The sequence below is a fragment of the Halichoeres trimaculatus genome, unplaced genomic scaffold (assembly GCF_033239565.1).
Source record: "Halichoeres trimaculatus isolate MK-OKI-2021-1 unplaced genomic scaffold, fHalTri1.1 fHalTri1_scaffold_2, whole genome shotgun sequence".
NCBI classification, from domain to species: Eukaryota; Metazoa; Chordata; class Actinopteri; order Labriformes; family Labridae; genus Halichoeres; species Halichoeres trimaculatus.
The window spans coordinates 23,058,154-23,074,536 of NW_027437180.1; the positions used below are offsets into that span (position 1 = coordinate 23,058,154).

The 16,383-nt window shown below is 42.7% G+C and overlaps 1 protein-coding gene across 1 annotated transcript; it reads left to right on the forward strand.

The window, feature by feature from the left end:
• Positions 1-605: 605 nt before the first annotated feature.
• On the forward strand, positions 606-16,133 carry LOC141801781 (uncharacterized). The gene is made up of 20 exons (XM_074685047.1): positions 606-1,812; positions 2,345-2,444; positions 2,607-2,646; positions 5,109-5,150; positions 5,265-5,353; positions 5,432-5,528; positions 5,620-5,762; positions 5,855-6,027; positions 6,471-6,574; positions 6,683-7,053; positions 7,129-7,192; positions 8,068-8,125; positions 8,350-8,404; positions 8,494-8,823; positions 8,993-9,088; positions 9,252-10,842; positions 10,945-11,573; positions 11,700-11,770; positions 11,888-11,975; positions 14,005-16,133. Exons 1-20 carry the CDS (start codon positions 1,647-1,649, stop codon positions 14,978-14,980), a joined length of 5,283 nt encoding a protein of 1,760 aa, XP_074541148.1. The 5' UTR covers positions 606-1,646; the 3' UTR covers positions 14,981-16,133.
• Positions 16,134-16,383: the final 250 nt, after the last annotated feature.

The window sequence follows — 16,383 nt, forward strand, 5'->3', positions numbered from 1 at the left end:
CCTTAATCGTCATGTTCAAAATAATGAACTACATAATGAAGTAAATAAGGCGATATTGATGTTTTTAAGTTAAAGAAAATGATGTTATGTAAATCAATGTACGTATCTGACCACTGTTGCTGACGACCTTCTTTGACCGAGTAAAACAATGACTATATAACAAGGTTAGAACAACATCTAGACACAATCAAAGAAGAGCAGGTGAGTTAGATTGTTCACCGGCACATGTTGAACGGTCCCTGCTTTTAAGTCGTAAACCCAGCAAACAAAAAAACACAGCCACTCAGCATCTAAAAATATCAACGTGGAGGATTAGAGTAAATAAACAAGAACAAGGATTTTTAAAATCACGTTTCAGGAACGGAGGACCCAAACACCCCATATTGTATTTAGCTATATACAGTATCACATGTCCCGTACCCGACAAATTGCAAAGCACAGAAAGGAAAAAAAGTGTGCAGAGATAAAAAAAAAAAAATATCAAATTCAATATTTGTTACAGGAATACGGAGTTTTGTACGAACAATTGGGGAAACGTTAATTCTTCATCTTTCTTGCGTGAAAGACACCACGCAAGGATGACGCACTAAGAAGTGAAAGGTCCAAAATAAGATCGAAGCAGAACCTCTTGCCCCTTCTTTACTCTTTGGAAATACCCTGATTACATCCGTTTCCGCTTAGCGCCATTTTGATGAAACGGCGAAGAGGCGAGCTGCTCGTTCAACCAAAATGGATTTTATGGATTAAAATTCACAATCAAACTGGATTCACAAGTTCTCAATCGCCTTACTGGACACCGTTTTGTTACGTACAGGATTTTCCGCGCCCAAGATCTGTAACTGTTCGATTTTGTTTGATATGTTGATAGCCAATTTGAGTATTACGGTTAGCATTGTACCGTTGACTATTAGCTGCTAGTGCTCTCATGATGTTCAAAGCTAACGCTGTTAATCGCGAGGTGTAGCCTATTAGCATAACCGTTAGCTACCATATCTATTGTTCGGCAGATTTCCGTTTCAGAATAACACTTTACGGTCTTAACAGTGAACACGCCAAACTTTGGGACTCGAGGAATCCTCCGTGCAACATTTAGGACTATCTGAGGAGCCCGATAGTGCTTGTCTTGACTGGAAAAGAACTGTCCCCACAAGACAAACATTACCCACACGGACTGATGTTGGGATAAACCCAGGCCTACTGCTAGCCACATTAGCGGCTTGTAGTGAAGCGGCCAGGGCTTCCCACCAAGGACAGTACACCACGGACTTGGCATTTTGATTTCTGGCATTATATCCTGTCTATTCTGCCTGGACTTTCTTGGATTTGTTGGCTTCCTGTTGTATTTTATCGGACTTGAAAGAACTGGCGAGGCACAACGCGCTGCTCAATGGCGCTCTGGCCTCAAATCTCCTTTATTTTTCTTTGGCAATAACAAGGACTTTGTCGCCATCTGCGAGCTGAACCCTTCCCCATTATAGCCCCTTCTTTGTCCACAGTGTTTTCATCCAGTATAAATAAGTTTTCCCCATTAAAGTCACCAGATTTAGCATCCTGTGTTCAGTGTTAACGCTGTTTAACTTTGTGATATCACAGGCCTGTGTTTTTTTCTTTGTGCTTGATTGACGTTAATTCTTAGACCTGTAAAAATGTCGTGTGTTCACTATAAGTTTTCCTCTAAACGGGACTACAACACTGTCACTTTTGATGGGCTGCATATCACCCTTAGCGAGCTGAAGAAGCAGATCATGGGCCGAGAGCGCCTCAAGGCCACAGACTGCGACCTGCAGATCACCAATGCGCAGACTCAAGAAGGTAAGCTGTCAGCTGACTGGATATATGGTACAGATATGTCATCGGAAATTTGGGGGTTCATGGGAAATCTGTAGTAGTTTTACTTCTCTTTGTCACTTTGGTTTAATGTGAACAACAACAAAAAAAATATTAAACACCTAAAGTCCCTTAATACCTAGCAGACTAAAACACCCATTGCAAACATTCTTCAAGGCTGATTGTTCAGTTTAAGGACACCAATTTTCGATTCTAATAGTTTAAAATATGAGCAACTTTTTATGATGATATTTCTATTGTTACATTATTTTATAGTTTGTTTAAATGGAGTTCTTCAAATAATAGAATGATCACTTACCGTTTCCCTTGATTTAACGCAATTTGAGAAATGTTACTTCTCTTGACACAGTTATCTGTGGTCAATATTAAAAAAACAAGAAGCTTTTAGCTGCAGAAAGTAATTTGATTTTCTTTAAAGAACAAAAGCCCCACTGGAACAACGATCACGTTTTCATCATGCTTGATGTTTTCTATTGCATTTTTTCTTGTTTTGTAGAATACACAGATGATGAAGCCCACATCCCAAAACATTCATCGGTAATCGTCCGCCGCACTCCCATCGGTGGAGTGAAACCTGCTGGCAGGACGTTCATTGTGTAAGTAATGCTTTGATATATTAATTATTGTTAGAATTAAGGTTTAGAAATGCACTTTATCTAAAAGCCTTGGTTAAACAAATGCAGTCTGAAACTAAGCTGTCCAGTGAGTCTTTGGTTGGCTTGTAGTAATGACTTTCTGTCCCATGTTTGTTTCTACAGAGATCGTTCTGACACAGCTGTGGTGGGATCGTCTAGACCCGTATGTAAAACAAACCCAAAATCAACACTCACTCCTCCTCCTCTCACCTCTCTTCCTCTCCCCCTCTTTCTGGCTTAAGTCACCTTTCTTGCGAACATTCTGTCAACAAATTGAGTTGTGTGTATCTTCTCTTCACTGTGTGTTGGTTACATTTGTGTCGAGATCTCAACCTCTATATGTTATTTAATGTTTTGGGTGGTTTTCTTTAGGTTCCTCTATGAATGAATGAAGTTTGTTGTTTCTCTCTAAAAGTGCAGGTGTTTGTTTGGAAATGAGCAGATTAAAGTTTTATTTTATTAAGTGAGATGAGGTTTAGCAGAGAGAGAAACAACAGACTAGTAACCATTGTTTTTGAATGCTCCAAACTTATCGAGTGTTAAATTGTTGCCATTTTATTACTGACAAAGATATTACAACTGTAAATGACTGTGTTTCATAATGAAATGGTTATGTAGCCTGCTTCAGGCCAGATACCTGTGTTTTTAAGGGGGTTTTGTAAAAGGACAATATGCAATTTTTGTATTTTAATCCATGTAATTTTATTTTCTGTGAAAATATTTTATTTTTTGGTTCCCTAACCAAATGGAGTTAACTGTGGCTGGGATTTATTGTATTCAACTTCCGTTACAGTTTCGAGACTCGCCAGTGATTTTTTTTTTTTTATCGTAACCTGCTAATTTAATATTCTCGACTATGTTGTTGAGTAACATCTGCCAATGTCAATTGTGTGTCCTGTACAGTAACACCATGAACATGCTTTGAGTATGGACTGATCATAACAGTTAAACCTTAAAGGTTCACAGATTCACCCTGATGAGTTAAGTGTTTGAAAATGATTCAAATTCCTATATGTCTGTTTTACAAAGGAGCAGCCACTAGATCTAAGTGTACTGTTAAACTGTGGTTCAGGGGGATCAGAAAGAAGTTGGTTTTGACAACTGAGATGCTGTGACTTTGTCACTGAAGTAAAATGTTGCGGCATCATGACAGATTATAATGACACCTTATCGTTGAGCTAAATGCCTTGTTCACCTTTGAGGCCTTACATGGTTGCTGCAGTGAGACGTATACTGGTGTAGTGTGTCCTGTAAGCTGTAAGCTGCAGAACCTGTCAATAAAGTTGTTCAGTGGTTCAGTGTCAGAACCACTTGCACCAGATCCTTGTGTGTTCCCTCCACAGCATTCTGCAATACCGAGTCTGTCTGAGCCCTGCGTATCATGACCGGCAACTCCGCCTGCCTGCTTGTTTATTTCTACTCACAGATTTCCAGATACTTTTTTCACAGTAATAAGAAACAGCAACCTTTTTTTGTAGAACAAAATTGTGATTCTTTTATTTTTCTTTCATAGTTTGGCACTGTCAAAGGATGTTTTATGTGTCACTCTGGTGTTGAAGGGGTTGTTAAGGGAACAATTTTAAGGAACTGTTGATCAGTCTTCCATTCATTTAGATATTCATCTGGCACAATTTCTCAAGAGATATTGGTTCCCATTATAATTCCCTGGCTGACCTTGTAACTGTTTGCCTTTTTTATTGGAAACATTTTACTTTGCTGATTAGTTAACGTTAAGTAGCCAGGACCTGTTTTCGATAGGAGTTTTAAGCAGTTTTGAAAACTTATTCTGACAAACTGGTGCAAAAAATTAACTTACCATTGCCTGGTTAAAGGAAACTGCATGCCAAGTTAGAAGCCTAATATTTCCTTTCTGGTATAGTTGTGGAATCTTTAGGATTTGTACTGAAGGATGTGAGAACATTTTGAATATGATGTGAAACATCTTGAAGATTAAGCAGATGGTCTTTGCTAACAGTTAATATCGAAAGTGTCAGAGGAAATGCTGGTTGAGACTTGAAAAGAAGGAATATTTGGTGTTTGCTTTGCTGATTTTCATGCAAGTTAACAGTGCAGTAGTTCATTGTTTCCATACAGAGACAAACTTATTGACCAGTTTCTCTTTGAAGTCAGCCGTTTAATACAGTCTCATTTTGTCTTACCTTGTCAAGGAAATAGACATGACCCAAAGCAGATTTTTATAAGTAGAATTGCTCACCCACATTAAAAAAAAACCCCATAAATTTAAAACCTTTGTGAAGATAATGCTACCATGTTTGAGGGACTGTCTGGATAATGCTGCAGACAGTTTGAATCTCCTTGATAAATATGACTCTGTAAAGACAGAACCCAAGCCTAGGCTTTCAAGATACTTTCCTGTGGATTATGACTCAGTGCTGTCGGCGCAGGGATAATCATTGTACAGACAAATAAAGCCTGTCTGATTGAAAACTTTGCCTTCATGTACCTGTATATTTCATGCACTTGGATTATTTGGTGCAAAGAGTTAGATGGAGGCACAAAGGGACTGGACACGTGGTGGGGAATTATCTGGGCTCATATCTTCCACTGTAAATCTATTACATATTGTGTTAATACTTTAATATCTGTACTCTGATTCTCCTGCAGACCGATTCTTCGCCTTCTATGTCACTTGCCCAACTCGCAAAGGTACTGTTTGTGTGCTGGCTGTCGCTAGGAAAAAAAGTATTGCTTGATGTTTACTTCTTTGGGGCCTTGATGTCTTTTTCTCTTTTTCTCCTCTTTTTCATTTTCTTGTTATAGACCGCTAACCTGGTTGACGCAAATGCATCAGAGGAGGATAAGATCAGAGCCATGATGTCTCAATCGAATCACGAATATGACCCCATACAGTTAGTATATACACATGAATTAACATTGTCACATGCTGTTTGAAGTTTTAGAAAAGCTTACCATGCTTGTTTCTTTAGTTACTCCAAGAAGCCATTAGGACCTCCACCAGCCCACTACACCTGCTTTCGTTGTGGAAAGGCTGGTCACTATATTCGCCAGTGCCCATTGCTGATGGTAATTATAGTCATTCCTATCACATATCCTAACTTCATAAAGAGTAAAACCAAAACTTTGACGATGCTTTTATTTGATTGTTTCCTTCTAGGTCCAGGATAAGAGTGTAGAGGGACCAAAGCCAGTCAGAACAAGTAAAGGTATCCCGCAGAGCTTCATGGTGAAAGCAGAGCCAGGCACAAAGGGAGCCATGTTGACCAGCACTGGAGAATATGCTATACCTGCTATAGATGCGTACGCCTCATCCCTTTTGTAGTCTATTACATAAATATTGTCAAAGTAATCTTTATCCACTGCCAGAATTAAAACTAAATTTGTCCCTGCAGGGAGGCATATGCACAAGGAAAGAAGGAGCGTCCCCCGTTTGTCCCACATGACCAGTCGTCATCTGAGGACGATTCAGACCCAATTCCAGATGAACTCTTGTGTCCAATCTGCAACGATCTGATGACAGATGCTGTAGTAATACCATGCTGTGGAAACAGCTACTGTGATGACTGTGAGTTTGTTTATTGAATGATAATGTGGACTTGTAGTAAAGATGTAAATTTGTAAAGGTCGGGGAAAAAACATACCAGAAAAGGCAGAACAAAATTGACTCAATGATAGCACTCTTTGTTTTACTCTCCCACACATAACATTCTTTAAGAGCTCATTATGCAATAGTAAAAATCCCCTTTGGAAATTGCCAAGACACCCACTTATCCAATATCGATGAGCTGCTGCCTCTGTGCAGGATACATTTTGAGAAGTTGCTGAGTTGGTGGTTTGCACTTATACTTGTATTATTTTTATACAGTGAATTATTGTCATGTAATGCTTACTTTTGGTAGTGGTTGAAAATGCTGTCTGGTATATGCAGACCATGTAGGCTACACGTATGCTCTTTGGTCAGAAATGGTCATAACTGTTAAAATAAAAATTGTCTGTGTTTGTTTTCAGGTATTAGGACTACCTTGTTAGACTCAGAGGAGCACATCTGTTTCACATGCAAACAATCCGATGTTTCTCCAGATAACCTCATTGCCAACAAGTTTCTGCGACAGGTAATTCATAGGTGTTAACGTGTGGATTTTTCTGGGTAATTTTACTGAACTTGGAGCAATGATGCGATCAGAACATCTTTTCAAAAATTCATTTTTTTCTTTCTGCAGGCTGTGAATAACTTTAAGAATGAGACGGGATACACTAAACGCACTCGCAAACAATTCCAAAATGCAGCCCCGCCTCCACCGCGACCCCAATTGCTCAGGCCTCTTCACTCAAGGCAGCAGGACCCGCTGCTAGCCAACGTATCACAACCTCCTCCAACAACAAGCGTCCCTACCACAGCCCCTCAAGCACAGATCCCTCCACCTGCACCTGCACCTGCACCTGTACCCACTCCTGCTGCTCCAGCTGCTGCTCCTACTCCTCCTCATGTTGCTGCCGTTGAAGAACAGGTGTCTTCACCAGATCATCCACCTGTTGCTGACCACCATTCTCCTATGCACTCTACCAGCCAGGGGGAGCCACCTCCACCAGGGTAGGCCTAATCTTGTTGAACACATGCAGTGGTTGTTGTAAGGAGGCAATTTAACTTTGTTTGCTTTTTTTGTAGTGAGACTGATCCAGAACCTGCTGTAAAACCAGAATCATCACAAACCTCAGACAGCGGATCACAGGTGAGTCTGCTTTAACTTCATACGTACAATGCTGAATTTTAATCGCACTGACCAGTGAACAGCGGCATCAACATGTACCAAAATGTAACAGGATGAAACCTACTTATACTCTTTTCCTAACTTAGTCCAATTGTGTAAAGTTAATGGTGTGGTACACAAAAAAATCATGGTCTAAGAGCCGAGAGTTACAACCAGAATGCCTTATGGTATTATTATTGCATATCGGGGATGGGTACCAAGTTAGGTACTTTTTTAGACTAACTTCCATCTGTTGCACTGAGTACTGATTCACGCAAAATCAAGCTGTACCATGTTTCAATACCTTGTGACTGTGAGAAAGTGGCAGAGTGGGCAATTTTCCATGCTGGACATGAACGCAGCATTGCAAGAATATATATTGAGAAATGTTTAATTGAAAAAACATTGCGATTTTATTAAACACATTTATATTTATTACCGCATTGACACATGAAAGTACCAAAAATGTATACAGTTGAGTACCAATATAGATTGCCAGGTACTGGGCATCGGTACTGCATCATTTCAAATGTGAAAGGTACCCATCCCTAATTGCATATCACAACCAAGAGGCCCTAATAAGTGCATCCAAAATATTCATGTATTAGTTTTAATATTTGCTTATCAATACTTACAACTTACAGACATCAGTTCAAACAGTGGAGTAGACAAGACATGTTTAGTTGAGTTTAGGATCAGAGTATAATCGGACAATAATGTTTTTCAACCCCAAACAGCTGTTTCCTTGTAGTGCTGTTTCATTTGTTTAACTGAGGTGGAATTAGTTTTAAGCTTTGTTAATCTGAAGATCTGATGCAATTTGACCTTTTCTTACTCTTTGTGATTTTCACACACAGGGCTACCATTCAAACTTTGTCAGCCACTTGCCACCCATGAGACAATCTCATTCATCAGGTAAGAAGTTTAGCCTTTTAAGCACATTAAGTGAGTTAAGACTGAAAATCAACTTAGGGATGTGGCCACACTGGCAAACTGTACCGTGCTTAAGCATGCTTCAACCCTAATGTCCATATCATTTGGCCACTGTGACTGCAAATGTGCCGTGCTTGAGTATGGCACGGTTTGGATAGCCAGTGTGACCAGGCCCTAACAGCAAATTTGTGTCTTGGCTCTGCTAGGTCACCAGTCACGGCCCCACCACTCTGGCAGAGGGGGAGGCAGACACTGGGAGAGGTAAAACTTGTCTTCATCACTTTCTATCCTACATCAGACTTGTACTGTGAAAGCTGAGTCTCACATTGTTTCTGTTCCTCACTCTATAGCAGGTCTTTTAGAAATAGAGGAGACCACGCCTCTGCTCAGCTCCACACTGGTCCACCACCTGCTCCTCTCCCTCCAGTATACCCAGCTCCATCCCTTTACCCACCTCCACCCCAGGCCTATCCTCCACCCTTCCCTGGGCCTGGCCTCATTCCTCCCACTGCACTCAGTTACCCACCCCAGCCAGTTTATGCCCCTGGACCACCAGTGCTCAATCCTCCTTGGGTTGCCCCCAACACCCAGCCTCCTCTCCTCCCTCTTCCTCCCTCCCTCGCTCAGCCCCCCCTCTCCAAGGAGGAATTCTACAGACAGAGACATCACAGACAGGACAAGTGAGTCCCTTTTTCTCAACTCTCTATCAACTATTACCGCTGCTCTTTGTTGACGTGTATTTGCAGTTAACATGACAAGGGTTAGACTGGATTTATTAGATCAATGTTTTCTGCTGGTTAATATTGGAAAGATTTGAAAGTTAATGTGTGTTCGTTTTTGTATCCACAGAGTTACATCCAAACTGGATGAGTTTACGAAGGACTTTCACAAAGAGCTTATGAAGTACAGAAATGCACCAAAGAGAAGAAGACCATCCTATTCCAGGTAAATTCAGGGTGGCAGCCTATCTAATGAGTTTTTAGTTCATACATTAATTACACATGCCTAATCCTTAGAGCCATTTGTTACTTCCTTTGCATAATCCTCTTTCCTTCTTCCTTTCTTCACTTATGTCCTTCTGGTCTTCTCATTCCTTTATCTTTTCTAGGTCACGATCATATAGTCGCTCTCCGTTCAGTCGTTCTCCTTACTCTCGCTCCAGATCAAGATCCAGGTCCAGGTCCAGGTCTTACTCGTATTCCCCAAGTCGATCCCGCTCTCGTTCACGCTCCCATGGCAGATCTTATCCACGCTCCCCTTATTCCAGACGAAATGGACGCAGTTATGGCCGCTCACGTTCGAGGTCCCGCTCTCGTTCAAGGTCTTTTGGATATCGGCGTTCTGGGTCACCAAGGACTCCCCCTTCCTTCCGTGGAGGAGCCTGGGAGGGAGCAGAGGGGGCAGGACCCTTCCGGTCAAGGTCACAGTCTCGCTCTCCTGGTGGCTTCCGGAGCCGAAGCCCTGGTGGACGAAAGCCACCACCAAGGGAGCTTGAACCCTATGAGCTGAAGGGTCTGAGTCCTGGAGGTCATGATCGCTGGGAGAGAGAGCGGTATCGACAGTGGGAGAAGCAGTACGCAGACTGGTACAACAAATACTACAAGGACTACGATCGCCAACATCCCTCACTGCATCACAGAGGTCGTAGCAGCAGAGACCGGGAGAGAGATCGAATGTCTCCTGTACCCAGAGATTACTCCCCCCAGGGGAGGGGGAGAAGAGGGAGAGAGGACAGAGGTCCTCCTCCACACCACCCACAATCCTCCTCCTCATCAGGAACAAAGACCAGCACTAAAGTTCTGAAGACGAAGAAAGTGAAAAAGAAGAGGACTGGAGAGGAACCTGAGCCCTCACAGTCAGTGGACAGAGGTGATGCTACACCTGTCAGAGATGAACCAATGGACGAAGTCCCTTCACTGAGTAAAACACCCCCAATGTCCTCAAAGCCTCCAGGTGGCGCTACAAGCACTAAAGCACCAGTCACAAAAGGCTCTTCTTCATCTGTTAAACCCTCAACCAAGGCCACAGGAAAACCTCAGTCTGATAAGACAAAGAAAGACAAGCCTGTAAAGGTGAAAGCAAAAGTAAAGACAGAGGGTGTGAAGCCAAAAAGTGACAAAGGGAAGAAAAAGACCTGCGAGGGACTGGTCACTAAAAAGAAAGAATCCTCCTCCTCGTCATCATCAGTCTCTAAACCAGTAAGGACTGTTAAAAAACCAGAAGATGGTCCCAACTCTACCACCCCTAAAAAAGACAAGGGAAAGAGCTCGTCTGTGAGGCCTGCCCTTCCTAAGACCCCACCCATGCCCTCCCATAACCTCCCTCTACACCACTCCTCTCTCCATGACTGCCCCCGACCGGGGCACGACATCCGAGGCAGAAGAGATCTTCCTCTGTGTGGCGGTCCTCTTCCAATCCTCCATCAGCACCCACTCATCCATAGACCTCCCTCCATGGGGGACAGTCGGAGAAGGATGGGAATGGAGAGCCGCTCGTTGCTTGGGCCTCCTCCTGGAAAGATGAGGAGGATAGATGGATTGGGTGATGTCATGCCCCTCCCACATGTGTCCCATCAGCCTCAGCTCCACAGACTCCCAACTGCTTCAGATAGACCTGGTCTTCTTCCTTTACCAGTGAGCCGTGACATGAGCCGAGATGATACAGATCGAGGATCCATCAGACCTTTAATGGACTTTCAGGTAGGTGTAGTGCTTAGACAAGATCCTGTTTTGACCATGCCTGGTCTTGCTCAATACGTTCTTATTGTTAAAGGGTTGTTTCTGACTTTTGTTCATATTCAGGTGAAGCCTCTGCCCCAGAGAAGGATCAAGCTTAACAGAGATCTGGGGAGGAAAGGCAGTATTGAAACACCGCCTTCAGACAGAACACCATCCAGTCTTGAGAAGACTATGACTACCTCAGACCTCAGATCAGCCGCTCCCAGCACTTCTGAAGGAGACCGACCCAGCAGCACAGCAGAAACTGCCAGAAGGAAGGAGCGATCACTGTCTGCTGAGAAGGGCATGTCCCGAGAAAGACCAGGAAGTGCTGGAGAGCGATTGCAGGTCTCTGACAGGGAGCAGAACAGAAGCTCAGGACCAGACAGGGAGCGAGACAGACCCTCAGGGTCAGACCGAGACAGAGACCGGGACAGAGACAGAGGGTTAGCTTCTGACAAAGAGAAGGACAGGGTCTCTGGTTCCAGCTCACAGAAAGTCTCTGTTACAGTGGAGAGGGATGCTGACGGAGAGAGGTCGGTAAGGACTGAAAGAAAGAGCTCCAGTGGAGGAGGGAGATCTGTCTCTCTGGATAAAATGACCATTGGAGAGAAATCAGCTGTCACCAAGAGAGCTGCAGACCATCAGGAGAAACCAAGCATATCCTCCAAAGAGAGAGGAGAGGGGTCAGAGAGAGCGTCGAAATCTGACAGGTATGTAACACGTAATCCCTGCTGCTTGTCATACAAGCATCCATATCTCTGATTGAGAGAAGTCCTGTGACAGCAGCTCTGTAAACACAGTTATTAAATGTAATTACATCCTCCTGTTTCTCCCAGGAGTGTTTCCAAGGACAGAGCAGAGAGGAGTGCACCCTCAGGAGAGAAACCCACCGCTGCTCACAGAGAAGGTAATTTGAATCTTCGTGTACACGCCTCAGAGAAGAGATGATAACTGATTTAGTTTTGTGCCATTTGCTGAAGAATTGATTACAAGTATTTCTTTTTTCGCTGTCGTACTCCCCCAGGAGTGAAGGATGGCGAGGAGTCTGCCGTGAAACGTAGACCGAGGATCAGTCGCAAGGCACTTACGAGCAGCACGGCGAGTTCCACGAGGTGAGACTGTTGTGCATTTGTAACTTTAAGAGCAGAACATTTGATTTTCTGTCATTTCTGTGCTTTTGATATTTTTGTGCAATTCTTTGATTTAAACAAAACGGCTTTTTTGCTGACAGATACAAAAAAAGTTTTTACCTGGAATTAACTAAGCATGTAGGATGTAAGAGCTGCAGACAGGTAATTAAACCCTGATGCTGGGAGTATCTCCATTCTGAAACAACCATGTTACTTAGACACGTCCTGTAGTCAGGGAAACAATGTTTCACTCCCAAACATAGCCGAGTTCTTCCATTGTTTTTAGTGGAAGTTAGAGCATATCCACATGTTAAACGTAGAAAGAACTCAGGAGAGTGGGACCAAACAGCTGTTGAGGCTTAAGAAAGACACATATCAATGAAGCAAATCAGAAAAAATGGATTCAGTGTGCTAAGGAGATCAAAGATTTGGCTCTAGAACTGTGGATAAATGTGGTTTGATGAGTCCAGGTTTGTCTTATTCTAGAGTGATGAGCAAGGCAAAGAAAGGAGAGATGGATGAAGTAATGCACCCCTAATGAGTAGTGCCTAAGTTACATGTCTTTTGAGGTGACATATGCCCTGCCCATAGGCTGGATCTGATCTGGGCTTCCTTCAGTTGGTTTGGTCTGGCTTCAGCAATGTAATTTACCAAAAGACTAGACCCGTTTATATAACGTTTTATCCAAAAACAATAAATCGCAGTGAAAAAAATCTGCATTTACACAGAAATGTTGAGGGACTAAAGACGCTGTAGTAAGCATGCCAGGCCTGCAGATGGTGCTATAACTGCCTTGTCTGAAAGCCGCTTTTGGTAGATCTCCACAGAAGTAGAGTTGAGTCGATCATCTGGTGTATTTAGAATACTAAGTGCAGAAGTGGAGCAAAAGATGCACATTTTGTTGAAAGACAGTCAGCAGATTCAGCTGGTTGAGCAGCACAAACACAACATGGTAGTCTGCGATGATCGTAACAACAGTACTATTGGTATGTTGTATGCACTTGTGGGAGGCAGGGTGTGACGTCAGCATTTCCACCGGAAACGCTGGTTTGCTGTTTACATGGCAACAGTGTCGGCAGCGTTTCAGAAAAATTCCACTCTGGAGGCGGTTTTCAAAAGCAAGTTTTAGGTCAGCTGAAACACCATATGTGTGAAAAAGCGAAACGCAATAATACTTTTGTGTTTCACCCTAAAAATGTTGTCGTGTTAACCTGACTACCGGAATATGCTAAGTTTTCCATCAATATGTTTTCCTTACCTGGTAGCCCTGGCATATTCATAGGTGACAATGTTTGGATTCATCAGGTTCGAGTCGGAGCCTGGTGTAGAAGAGTGGTTCAGGGAGCATGAGACGTCATTTTTGCTGATGGATTGAACAAACTGTAACCTTGCACAAAGCCTCTAGGATATACCAGAGAAGACTGTACAGTCCTACTATTGTCAGTACAAGACTTCTGGTCATAAATTTATGTAACTCTGGATGGAAAGAAATTTCATGACATTGCTTAAGCTTGTAGGAATGATGGTGCATGTGCTGCCGAAAGCTACAGGAAGTTGTGCATTTCTTGGAAACCCAACAAATGCAACAGACTCAATTTTATCATATTAAATTTTGAAATGTATGATTGAAATAAATGGTGCACTGTTGCATAAGTGTGGTCTTCGATTCACGCGTCAACTGCAATAAAGTTAAAGCTTGAAATTAAGGGGTTAATACTAAAAGCCAGACTTCTTTAAACTACTTAATTGCTTCTAAATTTCAACAGTTTAAGATCACAAAAGCCTTTTTTTTTCATTCACAACCATTGACAAGCTACTCATCTCCTCCTTTTTCTCTGTTTAAAGCTAAAATTTACAAGCCACAATATCTAATTCAAGGATAACCAGCCCATGGGGTCTAATTTTCACAAACATAAATATTTCAAATGATACCATATTGTTTTTTAAGTCTAACCCTGATATGGTCCTAAATTACTGTAGTGCTCTTTTAATCATGCCTGTCTCTCCACAGCTCAAGGTCAACTCAAGAAACTAAGCAGGAATCAGACAAAGACCAGAAGAATGAACCATCCAGGCCTGCAGAGCAGCCCCCACCCAGCCCTGTGACCAGCAGAGGCCGCAGCCCAAGTGTCAGCCCACCATCCAGCCCCGTAAGGGAGGAGCCACTCATTCAACCTCCTCCTCGCTCCAAATGGGAGAGGGAGGATGATGAAGACGGCCAGGAAAACGGACTAAGTGCCCCCAAAGAGCCGTCACCAGTGCCACAGAGAGGCAGAGGTAGGGAGATGCAGGCTGAAGCTCCAAAGCCTGTCAAGACTGAAGGCAAGGAGGCGTCGAGGGAGGAGAAGAGGGGAGCTGTGAGAGAAGAGAAGAAAGTGAAAGCACAGAAGGAGGAGAGTAAAAGCGGGAGGCCAGCACCGAAAAATACTGATAAACCAAAAGTCAAACTTGTCAGGGATGAAGTGAGAGGGGTTAGGGAGGAAGGAAGAGCTGCCGCAAGAGAGGAGGGGAGAGGAGGAGTAAAAGAGGAGGGACGAGGAGTGACCGTGAAAGAAGAAAGAGCAGCAGAGGGGAGAGGTGCAGGACGAGATGAAAGTCGTGGCCCAGAGCCCAGGAGACAGCGTTTGTGTTCTGATCTGGGCCGTGAGACAGATGAAGCAGCTTTTGTACCTGACTACAGCGAAGGGGAAGGCTCAGAACCAGAGCGTGGAAGGAGCGGCAGCCCGAGTCCCTCCCTCAGCCAGCCCTCCCACAGCCCCAGCCAGAGCAACCACAGCGGCTCAGTTACCACCACCGACAAGAAGAAGAAGAAACACAAGAAACACAAAAAACACAAAAAGCACAAGAAGCATGGCAGCCAGGAAAAAGAAGGGGAACACAAGGTGCACAAGCACAAACACAAGAAGAAGAAACACAAAAAGAACAAAGACAAAGACGGGGAGGAAGAGGAGGGGAAGACAGAAAAAGCAGGAGATACTCCATGCTAACAAGGCCAAAATCTGTAACCTTGGGATGTTGATGTTTCTAGGAGTAACGCCCAGCAACCCCATGCTGCATCATGTGCCACTCTGAAGGGAAGGGATGAAACAGAACTTTCTGTGAACTGTCTGAGACACTGAAGGAGGACTGTGTGACTGTTATTCAAACACTTCATGTCACTGCAGGACCCCAAAACTCTTACGGTACTTTCTTGTTCCTGCTTCACAGCTGCTAAAGTTCCCTTAATATTTAATGCAAGCCTCTTTGCTGACTTAGGTCAGGAAAACTCGATAGACATGCTGTGCTGCACATGATCAACAGAGAGCCAGGCCGAAAAGACAGAAAGATAACTGATCACACAGCAGTCACTCTGAAGATTGAAATAAGAAGCGCTGTACTCAGGGATGTGATTGCTTCTTTGCAGAAGAGGAATTGCTTTTTCTCTGTATGACTCATTTGTAAATAGAGATGAACTGTGCTTCACATAATAGTAATTTTCCTTAGTTTGTTTTGCTCACATCCCTGTGTGCTGTTCAAGGTTTAAATGCAGATTAACCTTTATTGCAGAGTGTATTCTTGTTTCAAAGACTAATAGTTTTGCATGTTTTAGCACATCAGCCACAAATCATGTACATCATCCATTCCTGGCGACCATTTCTTTTCTTTGTAATCTCATTTTTACTCAAGGTTAGGTTTCAGTTCATGCCAGTGCAGTGTTGTTGTATTTTTGATCTAAGTTGTGCTGTAAATTTAAATAAAGGTTAGCTATCTAAGTAAAGTTTAATCTACATAAATATGATGTTCTTAAACTCAGTTAATACTTGTGAAATTACCAAACTCTGGAAATGCTCAACAGTAAAGTATTTGTGATCAATGTGCTAACACATGCAAAAAAATTCCAGATCAGTTCTTTAAGTCAAATGAAACCTTTATACATTCATGCTACACTGGATTATCAACATCTGGTGATTATTAATAAGTAAAAACTAATCTGCATGTTTTTGTTCCAAAGGTGCAGTAGCTGTTCATCACAATGTCTGAGTGTGTGAGTGTGTGTGGTGTGAAAGTGAAATGTGACTTGACGACTAAGTGGAGGAGTAGTGTTCTTACAAACGAGTTGTTCATTTTCTTTTTTAATTAAAATGTTTTGACCTGATGAAAGAGTCTGAGTTTTAATATGATCAAAGTTTGACCTTCTTTCTTCGTCAACTCCTCTGTACCAAACTGATAGTCTTAACATCCATACCTTGAAGAGTAAGATTTACATATGCCATGGTAAAAAAAAAAAAAAAGTTTTATACATGTCATTACCAATCATCATCAACCTTTAAAGTTCCTCAGGGATGAGGGCAGTTCTTTGCAATGATCCTGAGAGTACATACAAAATTGACAACATGAGTGAAAAAAATGT

What these genes read in the sequence shown, in the direction of transcription:
- LOC141801781 (XM_074685047.1), top strand. Translation starts at nt 1,647, where the DNA reads ATGTCGTGTGTTCACTATAAGTTTTCCTCTAAACGGGACTACAACACT. An exon ending in CACGAATATGACCCCATACA is followed by an intron (nt 5,354 to 5,431) that starts GTTAGTATATAC and finishes TTGTTTCTTTAG; the next exon opens with TTACTCCAAGAAGCCATTAG. An exon ending in GGGGAGCCACCTCCACCAGG is followed by an intron (nt 7,054 to 7,128) that starts GTAGGCCTAATC and finishes CTTTTTTTGTAG; the next exon opens with TGAGACTGATCCAGAACCTG.